Source organism: Mixophyes fleayi, chromosome 4 (assembly GCF_038048845.1).
Source record: "Mixophyes fleayi isolate aMixFle1 chromosome 4, aMixFle1.hap1, whole genome shotgun sequence".
NCBI lineage: Eukaryota > Metazoa > Chordata > Amphibia > Anura > Limnodynastidae > Mixophyes > Mixophyes fleayi.
In genome coordinates this window covers 71,579,013-71,604,661 of record NC_134405.1, presented here as the reverse complement: position 1 = coordinate 71,604,661, position 25,649 = coordinate 71,579,013, and the positions used below count along the sequence as shown (strand labels likewise).

At 41.3% G+C, this 25,649-nt stretch overlaps 1 protein-coding gene across 4 annotated transcripts; it reads right to left on the bottom strand.

The window, feature by feature from the left end:
• Positions 1–480: 480 nt before the first annotated feature.
• C4H2orf42 (chromosome 4 C2orf42 homolog) lies at positions 481–25,649 on the bottom strand. 4 transcript variants are annotated; one of them, XM_075207428.1, is made up of 9 exons: positions 25,525–25,649; positions 19,901–20,736; positions 17,381–17,506; positions 13,983–14,075; positions 8,045–8,149; positions 6,982–7,089; positions 6,645–6,745; positions 4,761–4,920; positions 481–1,480 (listed from the first exon to the last, which is right to left on the bottom strand). In XM_075207428.1, the coding sequence occupies exons 2-9, from the start codon at positions 20,721–20,723 to the stop codon at positions 1,269–1,271; spliced, it is 1,728 nt and encodes a 575-aa protein (XP_075063529.1). In that variant the 5' UTR covers positions 20,724–20,736; positions 25,525–25,649; the 3' UTR covers positions 481–1,268. The 4 variants fall into 4 exon arrangements, with proteins under 4 accessions (XP_075063529.1, XP_075063527.1, XP_075063530.1 ...); XM_075207426.1 differs by having other exon boundaries at positions 25,521–25,648; XM_075207429.1 differs by lacking the exon at positions 25,525–25,649 and adding an exon at positions 25,413–25,510.

Below are 25,649 nucleotides of genomic sequence, written 5' to 3'. Positions count from 1 at the left end.
CCAGGAAATGATGCATGTATGATTTCCCAGCTCTTTACTCCGACCCGCCACTGACACATAGCAGAGATGTGCAGGCTCCAGGGTAATTGTTGCATGTTCTGCTTTCCTATTTCCCTGCACTGTCATCCAGCTCTGTAAATCACTAGTATATAGAATAATGATATCTATTCATATATTGAATAGTGATATCTATTCAGCGTTAACGGTCTGTTCTCCCGACAAATAGCAGAGCAGGGGAGAGATAAAAATAAAGGCAGCCATGGGCATAGGGCCTTACTGAAGTGTAGTAATCCTCTCACTATGCAAACACTTGTCCAGTGGGCAGTGATATGTGGAACAGGACTAGGGGCAGGGTATGTCATCATTTGGAGTGTGGACCGGTGCAGAAAGACCTAAAATACAATAGAGCAGGTAAAGAAATAGCAACATAGTTTATACCCAGTTCCCTGTGCTAGGAAAAAGTAAGCAAAGAAAACTGTGGAGATTATAGCACCTTTACATTTATATTGATAAAATATTCACTTTCGGCCTTCACAGGTACTATACACTTCTTTTTCCAATTAAGCTAAAAGTTACAGTCATTCCATCAGAATGATAAACTACCATTTCTCTCACAATGTTAAATACATACACTTGTTTAAAAAGGGGTAGGAGAGGGAGACAGGTAAAATGTACAGACTGGAAATATACAAAATATTTTAGGCAGAGGGAATACTTTTGAATGCTGTAAAGTCCTTCTCTCACATTAAATGGTAAAATATGATCAGTTGTCACCTGTAGAACAGTCCCAAGTCTTTTATCATCAAATATTGCAAAGCCAAAGAGAGCAAGCTGTTAGATTACAGAGAGAGAGGGCTAGTCGTGACCGGAGCAGAGCCACTGTCCAAGAGGAAACATGGTTAATTTAAAACATTGCTTTTGAAAGTCTCAGTGCTTGCCATGAACAACAATGCAAAGCATCTGCCAAATGATTAGACTACCAACCTCAACTTATTAAAAAAAAAAAAAAAAAAGGGGGTTGTCTCATAAAGACACTTAAACACACACGCACAAACATACACACAAAACTGTATACCATAGCAGCAAAAAAATGCATATTACTGCACATGAGAAATGTTAAGGTCCGTCAGTCTGTCACTGTATTAGAAAATCCTCCTTTGGCAGCTAAATTACTAAAACAACATGGCGGCTGTCTTGCCCATCTGATTACAAATAATCAAGCTGCAGCATTGCCATCTTGGTAAGTTTTAGGATTTGAATGTACAGATTCAGTCAAAGGTGATGGTGGTGAGAGGAGTGATCTCTAGGGTGTGTTCCAGTGTGTGTGGAGAAGGCTCCTGGAAGTCTGGTAAGGGTCCATTTCGGTGGTGGCCATATTCAAACTTTATGCGTAGCTCGCCAATTTTTGACAGGGGTAGGATGTCTGGAATCCACTCAATGGTGAAGGGAGTAGGCTCTTTCTGGTCTGGAGAGGTGTTACCTGGAAATGAAGAGAGCATTAGCACACATTGCGCATACGATATTAATCTCATGATGAGCTTGTGTCAGCAATACAATGACAATAACTCTCAGGAGTCGTGTCACGGCCCATCAATGACAAGGATATCAAACACTTACAGGGTAGCTTTTCAAATTGCTTTTATTTTAAACAACACAAACATTTCCAGATATGTCAATCACAGGCAGAGAACAAAACGTGAAAATTATCAAAAACTTCTGTTCAGCTTCATATTGTATGACACATATAAGACCCCCCCCCCTATTTATATAAATATGGCCTGATCCAGACTATTCCTATAACTGATCTACTGCAAAAAATCCATTCATTGTGCGCAAACTGTGGGGTTTTGTGATCAGAGTTTTTGCTCCCAGGCCCCAAATCAACATTTAACAAAGAAATAGTCCAATTACTGGCACACAATAAAGTATCTCGGTCCTCTTTAGCTATCAAAGCTATCTCTGTCCTGCTAATGGTCTCAAATTTCCTTCCTCTATTAAGAGTTAAACAGGACAAGTAGCAATGGAGTAAGAGCAGGATCAGATTTTTTTTTTTATTGTAAAACACCACTAAGCCATCTGGTCCCGATGCAGCCCAGTTTTTGGACAATTTAATTGCCTAATAGAGTTCCTCCAAAGGAATGTCCTTGTTAAGATTATCTGAATGAACAACATCGCTCAAATAATAACTATAAAAAAAATAAGGAACACTAAAAGGACCTGAATATGCAGCTGCCTTGTAGAGGTGGCAACTAACCCTCGAACATAAATTAAACAGCAAAAACACAAAATTTATTCAGATACTTACATATAAAAAGAACACATCAGATGATCTAGGGGTAAATGTATGAACATGCCGGTTCTTCAACACCCGCGTGTTCGGCGATTAAATTTCAAGCGGCGCTGCATTGTAAAGGGAAACTTCCCTTTACAATGCAGCGCCGCTTGAAATTTAATCGCCGAACACGCGGGTGTTGAAGAACCCGCATGTTCATACATTTACCCCCTAGTCTGCACAAGAATTGCTGGCACTTTAAACAACTTTTCTTCTGGATACATCTATTGCTGTTTGTCATGGAGCATCTTACTAATGGAGAGGACTTTAGTGGAAGTACTTATGTGTGAAAGCCTGGTGGAATGGACTGTGCTCTGAGATCTGCCATGCTGATGTACAAGCAGTATCCCCTCTAAGAAGTATACTCTCTCATGTGAACTGTCTGTAATCTCCGTATCAGTTATACCCATACTGGGTTAATCGTTAAACATTTTGCTCAACAGCAGTTGTTGTACTACATAAATACACAAGATTCCTGATTTGAGATATATAGATTTATTTGTTGGAGGATTTCCTTAATTTACGATAAGAAGAACATGCAGCTACACTTCTTAACGAGGTCCCTTATTCAATTAGGATTAGCAGTATTGCCGGTAATACGGTACCACAATAACTCAGGTTTTCGTACGCAACCCTATGGGGTGCGAACAAAAATCCACGTTATTGTGGTACCGTGGATTAACTTCGCAGCCCGTTCCGGTGCGATCCCACATACTAGAAACGTAATTGAATATGCCCCTTATAGTGTAATCCTATATATACACATTTGATGCAGATTATTGTGTTTTTATAATTTTTTAATACATCTTAGATGTTATATATGAAATTAGAGTAAAATTTTGTTTTTTTTATAGATAAACCTGCCTGGTTACATCTGCAGCGTGTGTTAGAAGTTCAAAGGTATATTTTGGAAAGAAGCCTGGGACACCGCTACCACCGGGATAGGACCGTGTAGTGGGTCTCAATTACAGACACTCTTAGTGAGCTAGCCTGAGTTATAAGAGAAAAACCAAACAAACAAAAAAAACAGTTTCAGCTATTTTGTTGGATTAGGTCCCTTTCCCGGTCCTCTGTGACTTTAGGTGTTAAAACCTTTTCCTAGTAAGAGCTTATAGACGCATGATAATGTGTGTGTGTGTGGGTCAGATAGAAGATGCACACATGGCCTCTAATGGTGCAAGATCCCTGCCTGCGTCTTTTTGGAGCCTATTTGTAAGTAGATGGACTACTAGTTCTCGCACTTTAATCCAATGGGTCAATGTAATCATGCTGTACTTCAGGCAGACCCTTAATGGGATGTGTAAGTATCTGCTTGCCTCCCACGGCTTGCCTTTCTGTGCCCTCGTTCGTCCAGTACCTTACCAAGCACAAGATCATAGTAGCTCTCAAAATGTGGGAGCTGGAGGCCTCCCAAATGTCTAGGTCTGAAAAGCGCATAAAGAATGATTTCTTCCCACCCCCCACACAAGATCTGTAAACAAACGGTGGAGATCTAAAACCCACTTAGAATGGATGTGTAAAGGGAGGTCTGTAAGAGGTAAAGGATGTGGTGAAGTATGTTCATTGTAATAAAATCACTCCTCCCTATCCAGGAGAAGTTCTTATTTCACTCCTCTTATCTCCTGGAATATTTTATTTAATATGGGACAAAAATTGGTGTGAAGAGATTTGAGATGTCCCTGTTAATGATCACCCCCAGATATGGGAGTTTTTTTTCATTTTTGAATACAAAGTCAGATCATAAGTGAGCTTGGCCCTCAGTTTTGGAGCCAGGATTGTGTCTGTTATGTTGTCCGTCTCAGCCACTGCTGGGCTCCGGCCCGTGGTGCATAGCAGTTGGTTGAGCTGACCCCTCACAGCCAAGATCTTACAGAAGGTCCTGCGATTGAGGACGCGCAGAGCTGACCTTCCGTAATGAGGGAATGAGAGCGCCCCACTCTCTAGATTAAAAGTTTGCCTCTTAACGGAGGGGGCCTGAAAGTAATTCAAGTCCAGAATGGGCATTTCTTTATTTCTGAGGTTTACAAATGTTAACAATGGTCTGTCTTACAGAGATTTACACCAGCATAGGCAATGCACTATAACAAGTGCTTGAAGTCTGGCAGTATTGGTTTTATGCACAGGTTACTATGTCTGCTACCAGACTCGTATTGTGGGCTACAGTTCAATCATGCAATAGCTTTAGGCACCAATAGTACCTATGTAACATAACATTGTGACTAAGTCATTAGTTTTTGTTTTCAAACCATTGCTCGGTTTTACTATAAACAAGGAAATTACATATACTGCAACAAGTGGAACAAACAGTCCCTGTTTTTAATACAGAAAAGCAGTTAAAACAGCATTAATTGTTAACTGGCGAGAGCAGAGCATCAATGTATTTTTAATAATAATAATAATAATAATAATAATAATATCCGTGACATACCAACTTTTAGAAAAGTTTTCAGTTCCAGAGGCCGGATGGGTTGCTTCTCTAATCGGCCATAAGTTTCTGCAATGTTCTCAACCTCCACTTTAGGGCATTTGAATAGATCAAATGTCCCATCTCTGTTCTGAACAAAGCTTCGGGTAATCTCTAGTGGCATCTGAGTGGAAAAGAAAAAGCACAATCAGCAAATATGTCCTTGTACTTGGAGAGTAGAGGTGTCACATGACTAATCATGAAAGCGTTCTGCGATGGTCTGTAGGTCAGGGACTGTACATCACACCTGGATATGTGGATCACCTCATATAAGCAACTTATGGTAAAGTATAAGCATATCAGAAGTCACCTTCAAAGCCTGTGTCCTTGTGATTTTATAGTGACTGCTTCAAATTTACTTGTATTTTGAGCAGGAGCTGTGTGTATTTTCTGTAATAGAACAAGCCCTCTTCTGTTACTACAATGAAGTAAGTAGCGGAATGCTCCGAGCACTATAGGTATAGGTTACAGCTGCATCCCTTCTCTTTCAGGAAGCTGGAACCATGAATTCTATGTATCTCAGTGCACAGTTTAGGACTGTAATTAACAGCATTAGCGAGCCAGGAGTAATACGGCTCACATAAAAAAAGTGATCAGGTGTCCTTCTGGATTGCTTCCTGGTGACAAGTCTCCCAGATCACTCTATCCTGTACTCCCGAAGGCACTTCAAGACTGCCTGAAACCTGTAATCACCAGTGGTTCCCTGCAGGAAGGGAAAACTCTGAGCAGCTGTACCACAATGCCCCTAGTGTTAGAGCAGATGCTGTCCCTGACATCCAACGCTATGTTTTACGTGTGCACTCATGTTATTGTTGGAAAAAAAGAAAAAAAGGTGGAGAAAACATTAAGCAAGAAAACACAAAGTAAAATGTATACACATCTACACAGATTAGATCCATCTTCTTATTACGTTTTTGCCCATTATTCCCCTATACAGTGCCTTTAATGGAAAGAGTCCTGTCCTTGGTCCTGTAAAAATTATACAAATAAATAAAAGAAAGGTTATTTATGGCAACCAGGGATACCAGACACATTGATACACTGGTTAACACAGTTAGGGGGGTATTCAATTGTTTCTTTTAACACGCTAAAACCCAAAAAAATGAGCGCTCTAAAAAAACTTCATATTATACGGTAATTTTGCGCGCGTAAACAGTTAATACGGTACTTACTCGCTGCCAGCGGGCTGAATTTCAGCTCGCTGCTCAGGGAGCTGAGAGATGAAATTTAGTGAGTAATTACCGTATTAACGGTAATATTTTTAGAGCGCTCGTTTTTTTTTTTGTTTTAGCGCGTTAAAACAAACAATTGAATACCCCCCTTAGAGGTATATTTAGTTTGAAACATTCTTTTTTTCTCATTGAATGAAGGGGACACCTTAGTAGAATCAGTCTATTGGATCGCTAAGCGTGTGCAGTGTAAACCTAACTTTATAACGAACATGTCAGCTTCCCATTAGATCTTGTATCTACCTGTCCTGCCTAGTAGGGTAGACCCGATCAGGATAAATACACAGACAAGCCTTCAAAACATGGAAATCACTGGTGGTATCATGTTAAAAAAAAAAAAAAGAAACTTTTAGCAACATGTTTCCCATTCATGTCCTTAAAGCTAACGTGTTGAGTACCCTGCATACAACTAGAATACACTCTCCACACTTTACTTACAAAGCCACTTGAATTTTGGGAGAGTTTGTGGACATACTGAAGATCAGAAAGGGTACAGTAAGCACTTCAGGAATAATAGGTGGCATAATCACAGGTATTTTTATATGCTCATCACAGGATAGGATCTATTCCCAATCTTATCAATAATTAAATATACATGCATAAAAAGCGGACGTCTTACCTCTGGCGTGTCAAAGATCTGTTTAACATGTAAAATGTTAGTTATGTGCCAGGTGTACTTGGAAAAAGTCCCCAGGGGAAGGGCATCTTTTCTCACGAAAGCTGGAAAATACAACCATCCAATTAAACCTCTAATGGGTAGTACCCCAACACAATCCCTACCATTCAACAATTAGCGATGGTCCCTTACCATAACAAACGTACTGCCATCCACTCTGCTTACATATGGCAGAGGTATTTATCTGATGTGCTACAGCTGTATTGGTTTATTCAAAATTATATTTATGTAATAAAAACAAAAGCATAAAACAGTGAGGTTGTTCTGGGACTTGTAGTACCTGTAGTGCAGTTGGGGAGCCGCATCCTTGCATTACCCATGGACAGCCTCTGTGACAGGGCATCAAAGAAAGACTGGGCGATGTGGAAAACCAGGGGCTCTGGCTTACCTTGGAATATAAACAAGATTAACATAATTAAAACGCATACCAACGATCCCCTACTCAGACCTACATTTACGCAGAGAGGAAATCATGCAATTAATTTATTACACAGAAGCTTATTTTAACATAGGCCTTGGGTATGTGGACGAGTGTGGCAAATCCCAGAAGCAAAGTAGCCAAATGCTACAAAAAAGTACCGTTCTATCTCCCTTACTATGAATATCTTTCCTGGCTTCTAAACAGATCCTGTTGACTCACAGATCTGACTGACTGATTCCTGAATTCTGTATTATTGTGTCTATTGCATTAGGACCACAGTCATCAGATAGATGAGTAAGCTATAGGAACTAGCAGCTTGCAGCCAGTAAGGTTCCTTTACAAACACTGCTCCTGTCTGCCTGTCACAAGCTAGATGATGCAACACAATTGTCCAATTGGTTGTTGATGCTCAGTTAGAATGTTACACTTAAATGCAATGTTTGTAAAATAAGCTTTGAGAATAGAGCGGCTGTAGTTGTAAGGAAGTGACAGAACAAAAAAGGGATATTTATAAACAGGCTGCCAACATACAAAACACTAACAATATTTATGCTTTATATCCAATAAAACAAATAGAGTGATCTCCAGCTTATATTTTGGGAGCTATAAAGGGAGTTAATTAAAAAAAAATTTGGGTAATTTTCAAACGCCCCTACAGCCCCCCCCCCCCCCCCCCCTTCCCAATCTTTCATCTTTCTATTCAGTGAACCAATGTTGCACAGAAACATACAGGGAAATGGTCTATTCCAATGCAAGAGGAGGGGGAAGGGAGGCTTGAGATTACAGAAGAGCCATCTTCACTTCTAATGGTAATTTTAAAATGACTAAAGTGCATACACTCAACGGGCTCTGTGGTTTTCAAGCTCACACTGTGCTGAAGTTGGGGTGCCAGGAACGGAATGAGACGCAAGCAGCTACGTACCATCAAACTGATAATGCATGGTCTGGTGGATTCTCTCCGTCACACTGGACAGCCACTCCATGAAGGTTAGGGACACCTGAGTCTCATCCATCAGCTGACTACACACTGAGAAAAGGAAGCAACAAGCGCTGGATCACATGGTCTGGTCGTAGTTTAACGTGTCAACATAATAGGATATTGCAAAATAGATGAATGATAGTGTCTGCTGATTAGCATAATTCTGAAAAAATTATCAGGAAGACTAAGGAATTGTAATTTTAAATTTTTAATGCGTCTTAACTAGACAAGAACCAGATGAGGAACCTATTAAAACAATTGCCATCCACTAGCACTATTTGCAGTTGCAAGTGTGTACGCCGAGTGGCTCCCAGCATACTGCATTGTCATCCGTTCAGCTCTGTTTCTCATACACAGACTATAGCATTAGAGAGAACAGCATGAACAGCACATACAAAGAAAGGATGCATTTCTATTGTTAGTTCTTTGCATTCAGAAAAACATCAAATCAGCAAACATGAACTCACCCAGAAAGTTCATTTACAGGGAAAATGTTGGTGCATTTAGGCTTCATGCATGTTTTATTTGTTGACATTCAGACACATTTATTAGATATAACAAAATACATTTATTGGATTTAAGAAAATGCATAAAAATGAAATATGCAGTCCTCAACTGAAACTCACTTGCATTCTAGCACAAAGACCATGACAGACAGTGAGTATGCAGTCCATTTTCCAGAATATACCGTAAAACATATCTTTTCAATTCAACACAACTTGTAATATGTCATTTAAATTAATGGTGTCCAATGCAATCTACCACTGTTGCCAGCTATCACATTTGTGCCTGGCAGGTCCAAAAACAAGATTTTTTTTACTTACCGTAAAATTTCTCTTTCTTTACACAAGTTGGGGGACAGAGGGCGCTGTGGGAGTAAAGGCACTAAAAGCTTGTCTAGCCTGCTCCCCTCCCCTCTATGCCCCTCAAGCCGGAAGTACTCAGCTTATTTAATGAACCAAGCTGTAAGAGAGTGCGAAACACAACCAAGAGAACAGTCAACAGAACTGTCAGAACAACAATAGGATGGGAGTGCAGTGTCCCCCAAACTTGTGCTCAGAGAAAGAGATTTTACGGCAAGTACAAAAATCTTGTTTTCTCTCTCCCTAGTTGGGTGACACTGCTCACCTTGAACACGTTCCAAAGCTGCCCCTATGGGTAGGAAGGCCCAACTTGAGTTGCATGTAAATCTTCACGAACAAAACTGGCGGATTTGGCAGCAAAGAAATGAAATTGATAGAATCTGTTGAACATGTGGTAGCTTCCCTATGCAACTGCTCAACCGAGGCCCCGTGTCACGCCACCCAGGAGGCGCTAGCCGGCCTGGTGGAATAAGTAGCAAGACTGTCAGGAACTTAAGATTATTCAGAAATATTAGGCCTGGCGAATAGTATCGGTGATCCATCTGGTGACCATTTACTTTGTGCCTGGCCAACCACGCTTACGATCATCATACAACACTATAAGATTGTCTGCCTTCTGAACAGAAACTGTACAATCCACATAAATTCTCAAAGCTCTAACCACATCTAACAAGACAGTCTTGACTGGTAGACAGTGAATCCTGAGGAAACACTGGAAGAACGATATCTTAATTTATGTGGAACTTCGAAACCACCTTCGGCTGAAACAAAGGTTTAGTACTGAGAACCACGCAATCATCATGAAAAACCAGAAGGAGAGCAACATAAGAGCCGCCAACTCTGAAACACGCCTGGGGCAGCAAAAAAAGTCACCTTCAAAGAAAGAAAATTTCAACAAAACAGGTTCCAACGGTTTAAAAAGTGGCCTTTGTAGTAAAGTATGCACATCTGGTGACAGAGCCAGCCATCTCTGAAAGTACACAGACAATGCCGATACCTGGACCTTAAGGGACGCCAGACGTAATCCCTTGTCCAGACCGTCCTGAAGAAACGCCAACTCCCTGGCCAACCGAAAGGAAGATGTGGACACCTTGTTTTTCACACAAACCAATGCAAGACTGCCAAATACAAAGACAGTTATTGGAAAATGTTGGTTCTCACACCTTAATCATATTTTTAATAACGTTTTCTGAGAAAGACTTTTTTGCCTGAGAATCAAGAATTCAACCTCCAAGCCAATCGTGCTAGGTCCTGATGGAAGAATGGTCCTTGACTGATAAGATCCTCCCTGAGAGGAAGACGCGAAGGCAGATCCACGGACATGGTGAGAAGATCTGTGTAGCAAGCTCTTCTCGGCCAGTCGGGCACTAGTAGAATCACTGGAACCATTTTGCACCTTACCTTTTTCAAAATCCATAGTAGCATCGTAATTGGAGGTAACAGGTCCACAAAGAACGCCTCAGGGTCCCTGGTCCTTGTGGTAGAGACGAGAGGCCATCATGTCTGTCTCTGGCTGACCCCATCGGTGTACTATATGAGCAAACACCTCCTGGTGGAGAGACCATTCTGCTGGATGAAGTGCATGCCGACTTAAGTAGTCAGCCTCCCAACTGTCCACCTCCGGAATGAACACCAGCGATTTTGGATACTTCATGGTAAGAGTACTCCTTGTTCCGCCTTGATGGTTGATGTGAGCTATTGCAGTGGCATTGTTCCACTGGATTCAGATTGGCTGATGCTGCAGAAAGGACAGTGTCTGAAGTAAAGCATTGAATACAGCCCTCAGTTCCAGAACATTTATAGGTAAACTTCCTTCAATGTCCAATTCCCTTGTAATCCGAGATGAAGAATGACTGCACCCCATCCCAACAGGTCACCATGGTCCAATTCCAAACAGAGAAAGGATTTCCCTTATTGATACTGTCCTTCCTCAGACACCAGAGAAGGGACAGTCGTGTTGTCACCGACAACCCGAATACCTGCCCTTCCAAATGAGAATCCGATCTGGACTACTTTGCCAGAACCTTCTGTTGAAACTTGTGAGAATAGAAGCGAGCAAATTGAATTACCTTGAAAAAGGACACCATGCATCCCAGTCGCTTCATGCACTGAAATACGCTCGAGTAAAGTAAATTTCTCACTTGACGTTGAAGTGTTCCAACCTTGTCTGGAGATAGAAATACTCTCTGACAACTAGTGTCAAACAACAATCCCAGGAACACCATGTGTTGGGTAGTTACCAAACTTGACTTTTTGAAGTGGATTACCCAGCCCTGAGCTTGCAAGGTGTCAGTGGTCAGGCGCAGGTGTGACTAGTGAAGACCTATAGACTCAGCCTTTATCAGGACACCATCTAGGTAAGATAAGATAGCCACACCCTGTAGACGTAACTGAGTTGCCATGACAAGAATCGCCTTTGTGAACACTCTTGGTGCAGTGGCCAGACCGAAAGGAAGGGTCCTGAACTGAAAATTGTACTGGACTACTGTAAACAGAAGGACGTTCTGATGACCTTTCCAGATAGGTATGTGTAGATAAGCATCCCTGATGTCCAACAAAGCCAGGAACTTGCCTTTTTCCATAAAATTGATCACAGACAGGATGGATTCCATCCGGAAACTGGGCATCAACAAGTTGGTGTTGAGGGTCTTCAGATTTAGAATGGGCCTGATTGACAAGTCAGGTTTTTGTACCAGGAAGAGATGAGCATAGTAACCTTGACCTCTCTGCCTGGAAGGACCGGAACTATCACTCCTGAGTCCCAAAGCAATTTAACTGCTCCCTGAAGGGTCTCTCGTTTGACAGTTTCCCTGGGAAGCGGTGTGGACATGAAGCGCCTTGGAGGCGCCCCTGCCAGGTCCAGAACGAGCCCACTGGACACTACCCCTTTCACCCAGGCGTCTGTGGTGGAAGCAAGGAGGTATGCGGTTTGTCGGTTGGCTTTGTCCCCCCACCCCCCCCCCCTACCTTGGAGCAGGGGTCTGGTTTCTCAAGGAGGCACTTCTGGAAGGACCGACAAACCAAAAGGTGCGAAAACACTTCCCTTTTACTTTAAGCATGGGCACCAGAAAAAGGGAATTCTTTCCCCCCCTGTGGCCTGCGCAATAAACTGTTCCAATGGTGTGCCAAAGAATGCTGATCATCGTATGGTATGGACTCTAAGGTTTTCTTGAAATCAGCATCTGCTTCCCAAGACACCACTTCTAAGGAACAAGTTTTTGCCAACCCCTGCCCTGTAGCCAGAACTGCGTCCCCTAAAAACTCTGCAGCACCTGCCAGAGGAGTCAGATCAGTTCTAGCCATTCCAGACTGAATGCGGTCATGAAGAACAGTAGCCCATTTTTCAATGGCCACAATGACCCATGCCGCCGCCCTAATAGGGCACAGGGACGCTCCAAATGAAAGAGAAATGGATTTTAAAATCCCTTCACACTTTTTGTCAGTACTATCTTTGAGATTGGTTGCGCTCAACAACTGAATGATAACACTTTGCCAGAACTGCAACGGTCTCCGCTGACCCCACCTCCGAGTCGGGAAAGGGTAATAAATCCTATACCATCCGAGTATCTGAAATTATCAGGTTTAAGTCTGGCTTCATCACAAATTTCTAATAATTGGGAATAAGGAGGAAAGAACACAGTTCTTTTCTTTGCCCTTTTGAACATGGAAACCTGAGACTTTGTTTGTGCCACATCAGAGATGCAATGGAGCACGCCAGCTCCTTGGCCCAGGCTGGTTTCACAATGCCATCTGCACTCACAGACGAGCGCCTACCCAGGTCCTCAGACTCACAAATAGTGCACAGGCCCTCCAGGTCTGACCGTTCACCAGGCAATTTGGATTCACACCTGAAGCAGGTGAAAAACATCATCGAGAAAGCCTTGGACTTGGAACCAGTCCCTCTTTTGGACATCTTGTAAACAGAAAGAAAATGAGAGAAACGTTGTAGAACTTATGAAAAAGAATGTCTGACAGTATAGGCACCCTTAGATTGTAGGAGGGTGAAGCTGTACCACTACGTATGTATGCATACAAGTGTGCCAGCAATATATGTAAATAGAACCTATTATGTACTTAGAATATGCTCTTGCAAGCTATATCATTATCTATAGGTTCTCTGCTCCAGGGAAGTTGTGTGCACCGCAGGCATGGAGGGAAATGGCTGCGGAGCTCAGAAAGTGCAGAAAAATCAAGCGGGTTAACCCCTGATAAGCTCCACCTCCACTATGGCCTGCTATGAAATGTGCTATCTACCAAATAAAATGCACACCTTACCTGCACACAGCACACTGGTGGGAACCGCGTTCCAGCGACAGCCACCCCAGTCACTTTGCCCCATTACCTGTATTTTCTGATATGGCTGACAGGCAGGGCAAGGGCCGCTGGCATCTCCGCCTCCACAGCAGTCACGGGCAGCCGGAGGATGCTGTCGCAGCTTCCGGAGTGGCCCGCAACACCTCCCTTGAAGTGGCTGGTTCCTGAGCACTACCATAGTGCCAGGTGACCCTTTGTCCGGGAGCCATACATAATTTCATGGGGGAGGGAGGCGGGACTAAAGCACTGTGGGCGCCGTTCCTGAAGTAGTCGGGGCGGTGATAGCCGTGGGAAAAAATACACTGAAATATTAAAATTTGTAAAAATAAAAATTTAAAATAAGAACTAGACTAAAAACGTGCCCTACTCCATAGGCACTATTAAATCAAACTGAGTACTTCCGGCTGAAGGAGCATAGAAGGAAGGGGAGCAGGCTAGACAAGCTTTTAGTGCCTTTACTCCCACAGTGCCCTCTATACCCCAAGGTGAGCAGCGTCCCCTCAACTGGTGTGAAGGAGAAAATAATAATTCTGCGATCGGTATTGACACCCGTGTACACAAAACAAGCACAGCATCAGTGGCTTGGTCCACTAACTAAAGCTGTGTGCCCTGTTGTCCAAACATCAGTAAATAATAGAGAGCATCAGTAGATATGCTAAAGTTTCAAGTAAAAATACTGTCAGGCTTGGTAACCCTGTGTGTACCTGGTCTCTTTGCAGCAGAGTTGACAGCATTTTTTTTCAATGTATTCTTCTTAAGACAGTTAATTGCAGAATCTTGCACCGAGGTGTTTGCGCCTTAAACACAGAGAAAGAAGTTGCTCATGAACGTAAAATTATATCTTGAAGAGCACTGCTGAATACGTCTCTAAAGCAATTCCAAAGTATTAAAACATGACATTTATAACCCACAGCAACCAAGCAGGTGTTTGTTTTAATTTCTAAACATTACTAGAAATATGACAGTAGGACACAGATTTGTTGCTCCTGGTTACAGCACCTTTTTACTCTGCACCAGTTTTCATAAACGTTCCCAAACATAATTTTCATGATCTAGTGAGGCCTGCTGGCTGAGAAAGTATAACCAGGGTCGGACTGGACCACCGGGGTACTGGTCCCCGGTGAGCCACACTTCCTAAGGGTCCCTCACCAACCTTAGGTGGGCGGGGAACAGACTGAGTACTGCTCCCTGCACCCTGAATACTAACCGTGACGGCGAGGCAGTGTGATTCAATAAGTCACGTGTGTCAGCTGAGCGACGCAGGGGAAGAGAGAAGAGACAAAACTGACATGTAAGTAAACAGACTCAGTGATTAGAGAGACACTGAGTGTGGGTGATGACAGTGTAGTGATAACTGGGAATGAGAGGGTGGCAGAGAACTAGGGTATCCAAGTCACTTATTGGTTTTATAGGGACAGTGAGATAGGGGAGTATCGTCACGTGTACTTTATTAGATGAGAAAAAAAAAGAAGGATTGTTTTGGAGTGCAGCCTATTCTATTACATTCTTCTAATTCTAATTAATCCGTCACAAATTAATGATAAATGCTGAATAATAGGCAATCAGAAGCTTACTGAACTGCATTCATTCTCTTTTAAAATAGTGCGATGTTAGCTATACAAAGCTATATTTTAGGAAGCACAGCATAAAAATCATATTTCAGTTGTCCCCAACAAGGCTGTCATAACAAGCATTTTAGGATTGTGTATCCACTTTTTCAGTGATTTAACCATTTTCAAGGACACTACTTCTATACAATATTTGTATTAGGATAGAGACATGTGAATCAGTGCATGTCTAAATGTGTTATATATACTGTATATATTAGTATTGTCTTATAACATTGTAAAATAGTTTTTTGTGCTCATAATAGTGCAAATCAAAGTATATTTGAGGGTTCCACTTTTAGTAATTCGCTCTATAGTAGTTGAGCCGCTGACATAGTAACTAAAAGCAACAGTCTCATTTTTTAATATCTTCCTAAAAGATTGTGACTCTTGATGATATTCCTATTTTTAATATAAACAGAGCTCAGTACCACATTTCTTCTTCAGTGTGTTAGATGTAGGTTTGTGTATGTGCTGTACCTATGGAGTGCTCAGTATTATTTGCCTTGTTCTGAATCCTGGGTATAAATCTGAAAGTTTGAACAGTAGATGAACTGTATATGCCCAGACTGTGTATAGGTTGAGAGAACCAACAAGGGGGTGGGTAGTGAAGAAGATAGGTGTGGAGGGAATGAGGGCTCTTTATGTAATATGGATGTGGGTGCTTGGGCTATTAATTTAATGTGAGGTCTAGTCCTAGACAGTATGATATGTTTTCATTTATTGGTGGGGGCTAGTTAATTTAATAGTGGGGGGGGGGGGGGGTTAATGGTAGTACCTATTAATTTAATTTGTGGTGACGGGACTATTTCATGCTGGGGTGGTTTGGGGACAAATAATTCAATTTTCGTCTAATTATAGAATGAGGGTTATATATTAAATCTGAATACTAATTATTTAGTTTGCTGCCGGGGGATGGATGGCTTTATTAAATGTGAATACTTAATGTCATGCAGGTTGGGGGGAAATTGGCCTATTTATTACATGTCAATGCTATTCATTTAATCTTGGGGCTGGTTGCAGGTAGGCAGGCCTATTAAACTTGGGTGCTATTGATTTAATGTTGGGGCTGGTTTGGGTGAGGGAGGACTGGTGGCTTTACGCATTGCTAGGCTTTCCATATTTCTTGTATCTATCCATTTTTCTTAACAGGGCCCTAACCTTCCAGGATCCAGAGAAGCAGCAGCTGAGCTTACGACACCACCACCAGCAGCAGGAAGTGACACATTCGCAAGAACAGGAAGGAGAGAGCAGGACAGTCTGTCAACTGTCCTGATTCTGGTGGGGCAGTCCCAGTTTTGGGTGACTGTCCTGGTCAGAAAGGACTTTGTCCCAACCACAAGGACAGTTGGCAGGTATGTCCTTCTTTACACTACTCTGCTTGTGAAAGGCGAGGTGCTTGCACCTATAGCAGTAGTGCACGCAGCACTGGCGGTATATTTGAAGTGGATGGGTAGGGGTTGAAAAGCAGTCTCATACAGGCTAAAATGATAGCTAGCGATGCTATGTCATGCAGACTCTGGTAGTATTGCATGAAAAACCCCTGTATAAATCTTGCATTTTCCACCACCCTTCCTCCAACTCGCCATGTGTCCCAGGAAATAAGAATCACTGCCCCAGTCACCTGAGTGATGATTGTTTAAATCTGACACTATGCCAGGAGAAGAATCACTCGGGTAAGGTGACTAGGGCTGTTATCTGGTGGCTGACCACACCACTTCAGGATTTGCAATGGTGCACACACTATTTCATTGGCCCCTATCAGTACATTCCCCTGGTGGGCCCTTCATGCCCAAGTCCGACACCGAGTAGAACATAGTCCTTTCTGTTTGGTCACTGCCTTGTTTTTTAAGATGGAGGAAATTAACAAGCAGAGATAAACTAACCAATGTGTTCATTTTTGGAGCTCACACAGCAAAACACAGGAAGTAATTGCACAGTAAATACAGGACATCCTCCTGACATCTGTGATCCCCATATTTCCATGTATCTATTACACTGTACATTTCTAGTGTATACAAATACTGTCTGGCAGTAGAGGTCTTAGAACACTAATAAAATATTTCAATGCTGTCCAATTTTGATAATGACTCTCTTTTGCTATACGTAAGAGAAGTGTGTGCAATGTGCGGAGAGTGTATCCAAATATGCCTTTACATAATGTGAAAAACAACGCAACCTCTTTAGTATCACCAGTTTGAACCAAAATACATTTTGAAAAAAATATTTGAGAAAGGTATAACTAATGCAATAATAACTGGAATTAATCAAGTGAAGAAAATGAGTAAAGTTTGCTCATCATTAAGGAATGTTTGGGGTGTGAAGCAATGGACTATGCAATAATAAAATAACTTCCTGGCTGATTCAAATAACCCATATCCCTCTATTGCTGAAAAGCAACAGGTTCTTCTCCACCAATTTATGGTTTCACATCACAAGTGCTGATCTGTACCCACAACAGTACAATAAAGTACTTGGTTTCCGAGTATAATTACCTGGTACGTCATCCTTTCTTGGTTTCTTGGGTTTCAGCATTGGGGATGATTCTTCATGTATCTGTACCACAGTTTCCACTGTATCCATCTTGCTATCTGTTTCTAACACGGTTATCTCTTTAAGACCTGTAGAGAGGTGGCGTAGTTAACAGTATATGGCTTGTTTAGCTGATCCAACTCATGTCTAAAGCTACTTGTGTGGCGCTGTACAGTTAAGCGGATGAAGTGCTTTGAAGAGGGTCAGCGTTTAGTGCTGCAGAGGGCAGCATCTGATTGGCTATGAACCACTCATCCATTTATTTTCTATAGGTACACCTAAGCAGGTGTAGAATAACAACAGGGTAATTCCACAAGAAATCAACTCAGGGCTTCAAACTGACCATTTCAGATTGTAATGAAATTTGGTATAATAAATGCTGTCATGGGTGTAAAGAAAACCCTCAAATTTTAGGCTGATATGTGCACTGGTTTTGAAGTTATACACCTTTAAAGTTGCACTTTTTGGAACGAAAAACTTGCGTTTATCGTTTATTTAAATTGCATTTGTAGCTCACCTGATAGAGCTAGAGAGCTGGGCAAGGTCTCATTTTAATCCTCTTTTATGGGCTTTCATATGATATACAACACAGCAGCGTGTGTCAATAAATAAAAAATTGTAACATTTTCAAAATAAATATTTTGATTCTCTTGAAAAGCCATATTTTTAAATTTTGAAAAACATCTCAAAACGTGTTCACACTGTTGTTAATAAATCCCCAAAATTTTATTTTGGGATCTTCTGCTACAAATGCTTTCATTTTGTTAATATAATGAAAATTAGATCTACCTAGGCCTGTTCATTACTTTTAATTTATCTCCTTAAACAGTCCTTTTGATGTATATTATGAACAATGACACATTATGTTAAGTACTGAAATATTTAAAACATTTGTGATAATTTTATGACTTTCTCATAGCTTAAGAAAGCTTAATACAGATTATTTCCATTTGGAGCTGCTTCTCTGGATGGATGGTGCTACTTGATGGGTTGGAACTTGCTGAAGGCGACATTTGCTTTTAGTATTTCCATTTCAGACAGGGTGTATATTCGACCTGTTTGAGTTAACGGATTCACCTTACACAGAACATCTACCATAGTAATCCATAAAACATCCGGTTTCCCTGGGTATGTAAAAGGTGGTGATGGACCAGGTGGATGGAAGAATGTCACTCATTTCACCAATGTTTTCCTCTTCCTCCAGAATAAACGCGAGCTACCATTTGTTGTCATAGACAGCACTAACATATCCTCTGATATCAGCTTCCACTTGCTGACACTAATATAGAAGACTTGGTAAAAAAAACATTGCACAGCCGGCGCTTCTTGTGAGTACAGTGTTGCTCCCAGTCTGCTGTCTCTCTCCCTTCCAGCACCACTTCTCCAAGTTGATGTTCCTCCCTGCTCCCAGCGCACATTCTTCCAGGCTTTTTTTCACTAAGTAAAGCCCATCCAAACCTAACCTGTCCCTGTAAAAGGCAGGTCTATTGTACACAATTGAAGTGTCTTTCCACAGAGTATCTTTCAACATAGGTTTGCACTCCTGCGCAGAAGTGGGAACAGACGCTGTCTGTAAAAATCTTGTCCTCAAATACATCTGAAGAGGAACGTGCATTCCTCTAATGAAGTAAACTGGAAAAAATATTGTTTTGTTGATTTTCTCAGATGTGCAGGGCCTCAATAAATACAATTTTCATGAATCACCAAAAACTTAAAAAAGCTCTTGTAGCATTGTAGCAGATGATCCCAAAATAAAAGTTTGGGGATTTATTACCAACAGTATGAACAATTGAGAGGTTTTTCAAAAAATATGGCTTTTTGAGAAAATCAAGAATTTGAACATATTTATTGAAACACACACACACATTAATATATATATATATATATATATATATATATATATATATATATATGTGTGTTATCTTTACACCCATGGCAGCATGTATTATACCAAACTTAATTCAAATTAGTGAATAGAAGTTAGAATTTTTCCTAAAATTGTGTTGCTTTGATGTGGAATGACCCAGCATTTTAAGCTTGTAAAAGCTCTGCAGATACTTGCAAATTAGGTGCTGTGGAATTTTATGGTGCCATATTGACAAGAACAATGGTATTGCTTCAAAGTTTATTCTTTTGCTTACATACGTAACACATAAATTCACAATGGTCGAATTTTTTACGCTACAGCAGTTGCAGAAAGTGTACCCTCGGCTCATACAGAATTTTGTTCACAGCCGTATAGTCGATATTTTCACACAGAAGTAAATAACTCCCAATATATTTATAGAGACAGAGAACAATGTACATATGTAACATCACTATAGTAAATGTAAAGGGCTTTACAAATAAATACCAATATGAGAAGATAAAAAAATAATCCCATTTTCTAGAAGTAAATTTATCAGGATACAGTACCTAATGTGAAGGGAAAATCTAAAAGAAATTCTACTCACAACACAGTTTGATGCGTCATACTCTCTTACCTTCAGACAGGACATAAAAATACTCTGTGAATTCCTCGGTAAGGCTGTCGTCGCTAGCAAACGCCCCCAGACAGGTGTAGAAATGCACACATTTCTCCTCATTTTCAGTCTTTGATGCTGCTGCTTTGGAAGCTTTCTGGGATTCGCAGGAACAAAGAAAGAGGTGGTTGGTCCCTTTTTGTGGGCCCGATTTTTGTGTGAAGTACACATGAAGGTAACCCAGACTGTTCTGCTGGCTAGTCTTGCATCGCACTGCCAAGACAGATTTGGTTACCCTCTGCACGAGTGGCCCCATGCACTCACTAGCTAGTACCCAGATATCCTGCTTGATTTCTGTTGGGATCTGCATAGAATTTAATATTGAGCTTTTAAGCGGAAGCGGCTCTGCCTCGGTTTGGCAGTTTAGGGCCAGTTTTATGTGCTGGCACTGGTTCTCTACAACCCCTCGAGCTGCAGCTTTAAGACAGGTTGGAGCAAAGCAGCGGCCAGAGCTGATCTGGGTGATAATTGTCCCCTCAGCTGTCTGTATGGTGGTCTCAGAAATACCCAGTACCACCAGACATCTGTGATCAGGTCCTCTGTCCCTTTGTCTAACAGAGAAGATCTGCATATCAGACCCTGTGAGCAACTTCACGGCATCCTTGTTTGGCTGCTTATTGTTTCGACAGCGGAACACAGTCCCACAGCTCTTGTTTTTGCAGCTTAGACCACGGGTTCCATTGTAGGTACCACAGCGTGGACATTTCCGAACACCACGCAAGGTAGGTTTTCCCAAGTTGGAGAGGAAGTCAGGGACTTTTGACTTAACAGGACTAGGTTCCATGCTTGTTTATTGCCTGAAATGACAGAAAAGAATGAATTAGACTTACTGCCACATTTCCTTGAATCCTCACCTAGCATCATGAAAGTCCAACCTAAGGCAACAGGAAGCAGAATGTTTACAATCCCTGCCCCATCACGTTTCTGTAGTCTAGTTCCAAATAATCACAACACACCCACTTGACAGTAACACTCAAAATAAGTCAGACGACACCAGTGATATCACCAGACATGAGATAAAAATATATACTTTACAGGAATTTCTGCATTCACATAATGATAAAAATGATTAGTAAATCATGCCTTATTGGCTCATGTATCACAGAGCTTCTTGTGTAGAAAGCTAATCAGGACGCTACTGTTTGAATGTGACATTCCTGACACTGATCTTGTATGTACCTTGGGAATATTACATGCACACACAAGCAACAATCCACAAAAACAGACTATAACATTGGTAATACACATATTAGAATGAAATAACCAATGCCAACATGTATCATTACAGAAACAAAAAAGAAAGCACTCAGTAGGTAACTCAAACAGAATCTTTATTCACATTTGAAGTTTCAATCTGTTCAACACATTCAGTTTCAATAAAATGTCTGACTGCTTGTAAGAGAGAAATGGGTGGATCGCTTTTGACCATTTTAAGTCAGGGTTGCTTTTGTGTATATGCATGGAGATATATTAAAGCACCACTAAGAAGAAACAATAATGCATTTTTATTTAACTCCCATCCCATACTATCCTAAAGAAATCACACAGCTTGAAAGAAACGGAAATGGTTGGATGTAATGAGAGTGGATGCGAGATGCAGATCTTGTGCAGAACGGAGATGTCGAGTTGGGAGATATTTTGACACAAGTGAGGAGATGTATAGATATATAGTCAATAGTTTTGAGTCAAGGATCACACCTAGGCAGCAAGCTTATGGTCATGTTGTCAACAGAAATAGAAATGTCTGGTATGCTTCTGTTGGTGGGTGGGGATATTATTAACTCGGTTTTAAATTGATTGAGTTTGAGTTGGAGAGAGGACACCCAAGATAAAATGGCAGAAAGAGTCAGTAATGCGGGACAACACAAATGGTGAGAGATCAGGAGAAGATAAATTTGGGTATCATCCGCATAGAGATGATACTGAAATCCAAAAGTGCTTATTAGTTTTCCAAGAGAAGCGATATAGATAGAGAACAGCAAAGGACCTAATACTGAGCCTCGTGGTACTCAACTGATAAAGGAAGCAAAGCAGAGGTGGATCCAGAGAAATTAACACTGAAAGAGCAATTAGAAAGTTAGGATGAGAACCAGGATAGGACAGTGTCTTGAAGACCTAGGGATTGTAGTGTTTGTATGAGAAGAGAGTGGTCAATGGTGTCAAATGCAGCAGAGAGATCCAGGAGAATTAGAAGAGAGTAATGGCGTTTAGTTTTAGCAGTGATCAGATCATTGACAACCTTAGTCAACGCAGTCTCTGTGGAGTGTTGAGAGCGAAAGCCAGACTGAAGAGGATCCAACAGGTTGTTTGTGGAAAGGAAGCGTGTGAGGCGAGTGTAGGCAAGTCCCGCTAGTAACTTGGAAGGGCATGGGAGCTGAGAGATGGGGTGATAATTTGAAAGGGAGTTTATGTCAAAATTTTGTTTATTCAGAATAGGAGTAATCAGTGTGCTTGTATAATGATGGGAAGATACCAGTACAGAGCGAGAGATTACATATTTTAGTTAGAAGTGGAATGAACAGAGGAGACTGGGTTTTACCAAATTGTGAGATTATAGGATCAAGAGGACAGGAGGTAGAGTAGGAAGATAAGAAGAGAGTAGAAACTTCCTCTTCATTTGTGGGGTCAAATGAAGAGAGGGTGTCAGAGGGTGCTGGGAAGGAATTGAGCCGATTGCTTATTGAGGAAGAGGATACCATTTCTACTCTGATCTTATCAATTTTGTCCTTGAAGTAGAAAGCAAGATCCTGGGCACAGATCATAGATGGAGGTTTTGGGGTGGGAGGACTGAGGACTGTTAGAGATTTAAATGTGTTAAACAGGCATTTGAGGTTAGAAGCCCGAGCATAGATGAAAGATTGGAAGCATGTTTGTTTTGCAGTATCCAGAGCATTTCGATAGGAGATAGATTGAAGATATGTGAAGAAATCATTAGAGGTAGAAGATTTACGCCAGTAAAGTTGTGCTTTACGAGATTTTTGTAGATTTCTTGTTACTCTAGTATGTGATAGATCACAGCAACACGCATAGAGAATGGATTAAAAATCTGAATAGCGTGTACTTCAAAAGACGTGAATGTAAGTGATGGGACATTTGGTAGAGCTGTGAATGTTCATTGTGGTCCAAGGAGGTGGGGTGGGACAAGTAGCCCAACCCCACCTCCTTGTCTGGTGGTGTGGGTGAAATGGAGGCCACCATGTGAAAGGGCTACAGGTGAGAAAGTTTGTGTAAGCCATACTTCCATTAGTGCCAGAAGGTTGAGGTTGTTTGAGAGCAAGAGGTCGTGTATTGACAAGTTTGTTACAAACAGAGCGTACATTCCAAAGGGCAGATTTAAAGGAATTTACTACTCTGGAATGAACTTTAGCTGTCAGGGTTGAGCGCCAAGTAGGAAACAGATCATTTAAGCAAGAGTGGGCTAAGAGGGAGAGAAAAGCAGGTGGGCTGAAAGTAGCTCCAGGATCCACCCAGCGGAGGTCATGAAAGGGGTCTGTTTTGTAAGATGGCCACCAGCGTTATATACTGGTCATTGGGTCCAGGCAGCATAGTTGTATAATCATCTTATGGGAGCTGCATGCCATATTTAAAAGCCCAGCAGATCAAGAACTGGACACATGTAATGAGTGTGTGTGTGTATATTTTTTACCTTGTGGTGGTAAAATTGGCTACTTTAAAAACAGATCCTCAACCTATAAATGTAGTTTGTGTCTATATCTATTGTGTATCTTTCCATATTATGTTTATGTGCTCTTTCTTTTTCATTTTATTGTATATGATCTGTCTTCATCAACAATTGGTTAATTTTTCATTTAGCATTAGTTATGTGAGCAAACTCGTGTGGTATTTCTGTGTAAAACAACACTCCTTTTTTTACATAATTAGTGACCACTATTTACAACCCATATATCCCACATTTTGGACATATCTGTTGAGACCAAAATAGAAAGCATGGGTGCCTCCTGCAGGCAGTACATGCCAGTTCATGCTGTATTAGCCACAAACACTTTATGCTGTTACTATGGGAGCACAGTGTGTGCAATATGCACCAGTGTGCTCCCCAGCACCTATTTCCCAGGTACTCCACCCAGCTGCTTTTACTTGGAGACCACCAGAGTCCTATTATAAGAGAATAAACCATTGCTTCTCATTTTAGAACAGGCACTATGTGAGCACTACAGACAGCAGTATGTGTTAACCACTGACCACCAGTCTGACCAGTGCTGGCAGGTGTGGATAATAATCTCGAACATTTTTCAATATTATTGCAAAGTATTATAGTGCCCCCACCCAGCATTCTGGTGAGAACACTGTGCAGTCAAATGATTTTATATAGAGACAGTTATTTTCACTCTCTCTGGAAGTGGAAAATCAGTGGGTCTGTATAGTATTATGTAGGTTATAAAAAAAAATAACTTAAAAGAACTAGGGGCCAGATCAATAAACCATGCACATCAGACACATTTAATGGATACTTCAACCTGCAAAATAACAGTTAAATATATTAGACAAAAAGAAAACTTTTCCAGACAAAATAGAATGGGTATTTTTAAATGCTTACATGCTTGGGATAAAGTGACAAACAATTGGAGTTACTTGATAAACATTTACCATCACAAGTTTGTATGGGATACAAAAAGGATGAGAAACAGCAATTTAAAATTTAGAATGTTCAAGGTCAACCAACCAACTAACAGTCAATCACCCAGTTTACAGGTAACTAGAATAGGAAATCAAGCACCAACGTAAGGCTACAATCACATGGACATTTTTCTTGGGATCATTCGCCTGGTTGGAGGATAAAAGATAATGCAGAGATATCTTTTCAAGATTCTAATGTCCAAAATGCCAGAGGAAAAAGGTGCATGATGATAAAACCGAATTTGAAAAGGTTTAAATAAATTTCCTTTAAATTAAAATACCCCCCAAGTTAGTTCTAACATGAGAAGTTTACCTATAAATCATGGTTTTCTTTTTAAAATGTACTAACAAAAGCAGTAATTTTCCTGAAATCTACATCAACCAAGATAACGTCTTAAAAAAATCAAAGTAAAAAAACTCTAGTATAATTAAGTTAGGAAAGGATTTTGAATCCTATTGAATTGAATTTTAATCACAACTATTTAGGTGCCATGTCTACCTGGCTCCTGACCAGCCCTGGTACAGTGTGTGGTCCATTTTCACATCTGTTTTGGACACAAGCCACACTCGTGTCATAGCCTGATAGGGCTAATTTCACACCTAAAAATATATGACCCATTTCTAGGTTTTCCCCTAGATGATATCCCTGTTACCAAGATAAAATAAACCGAATATATTCCTGTAATTAGCAAGACAATAGGTGAAGGTACAGACAAGAAGACCATATCTCAGTATGTGAGGACTAGTAACACGCCCTCCCCTGTGGAGATCACACTGCCACATCTGTACACAACAGGAGCCCTGCGCCCACACAAAGCCCCATGTTAATGGAGACCTAGGCGCGTCGTGACGTAACTTCCGGTACCAGCCGCCACCGCCGGTATGTAGGTGGCGATTGCCGTTATGCACCGAGCGGTCCCCTCACACCTCCTTCCGCCCTTACCTACAGCATGAGCGCTGCCTGGTGCCCCTATCTTCACAGCCGAGCCCTCGGCCTCAGACCCGTCACCGGAGCTCCTTACAAACGGTGCGAGCTCTGTAACAGAGGGAGTGATTGCACGGTCTTGAGCAC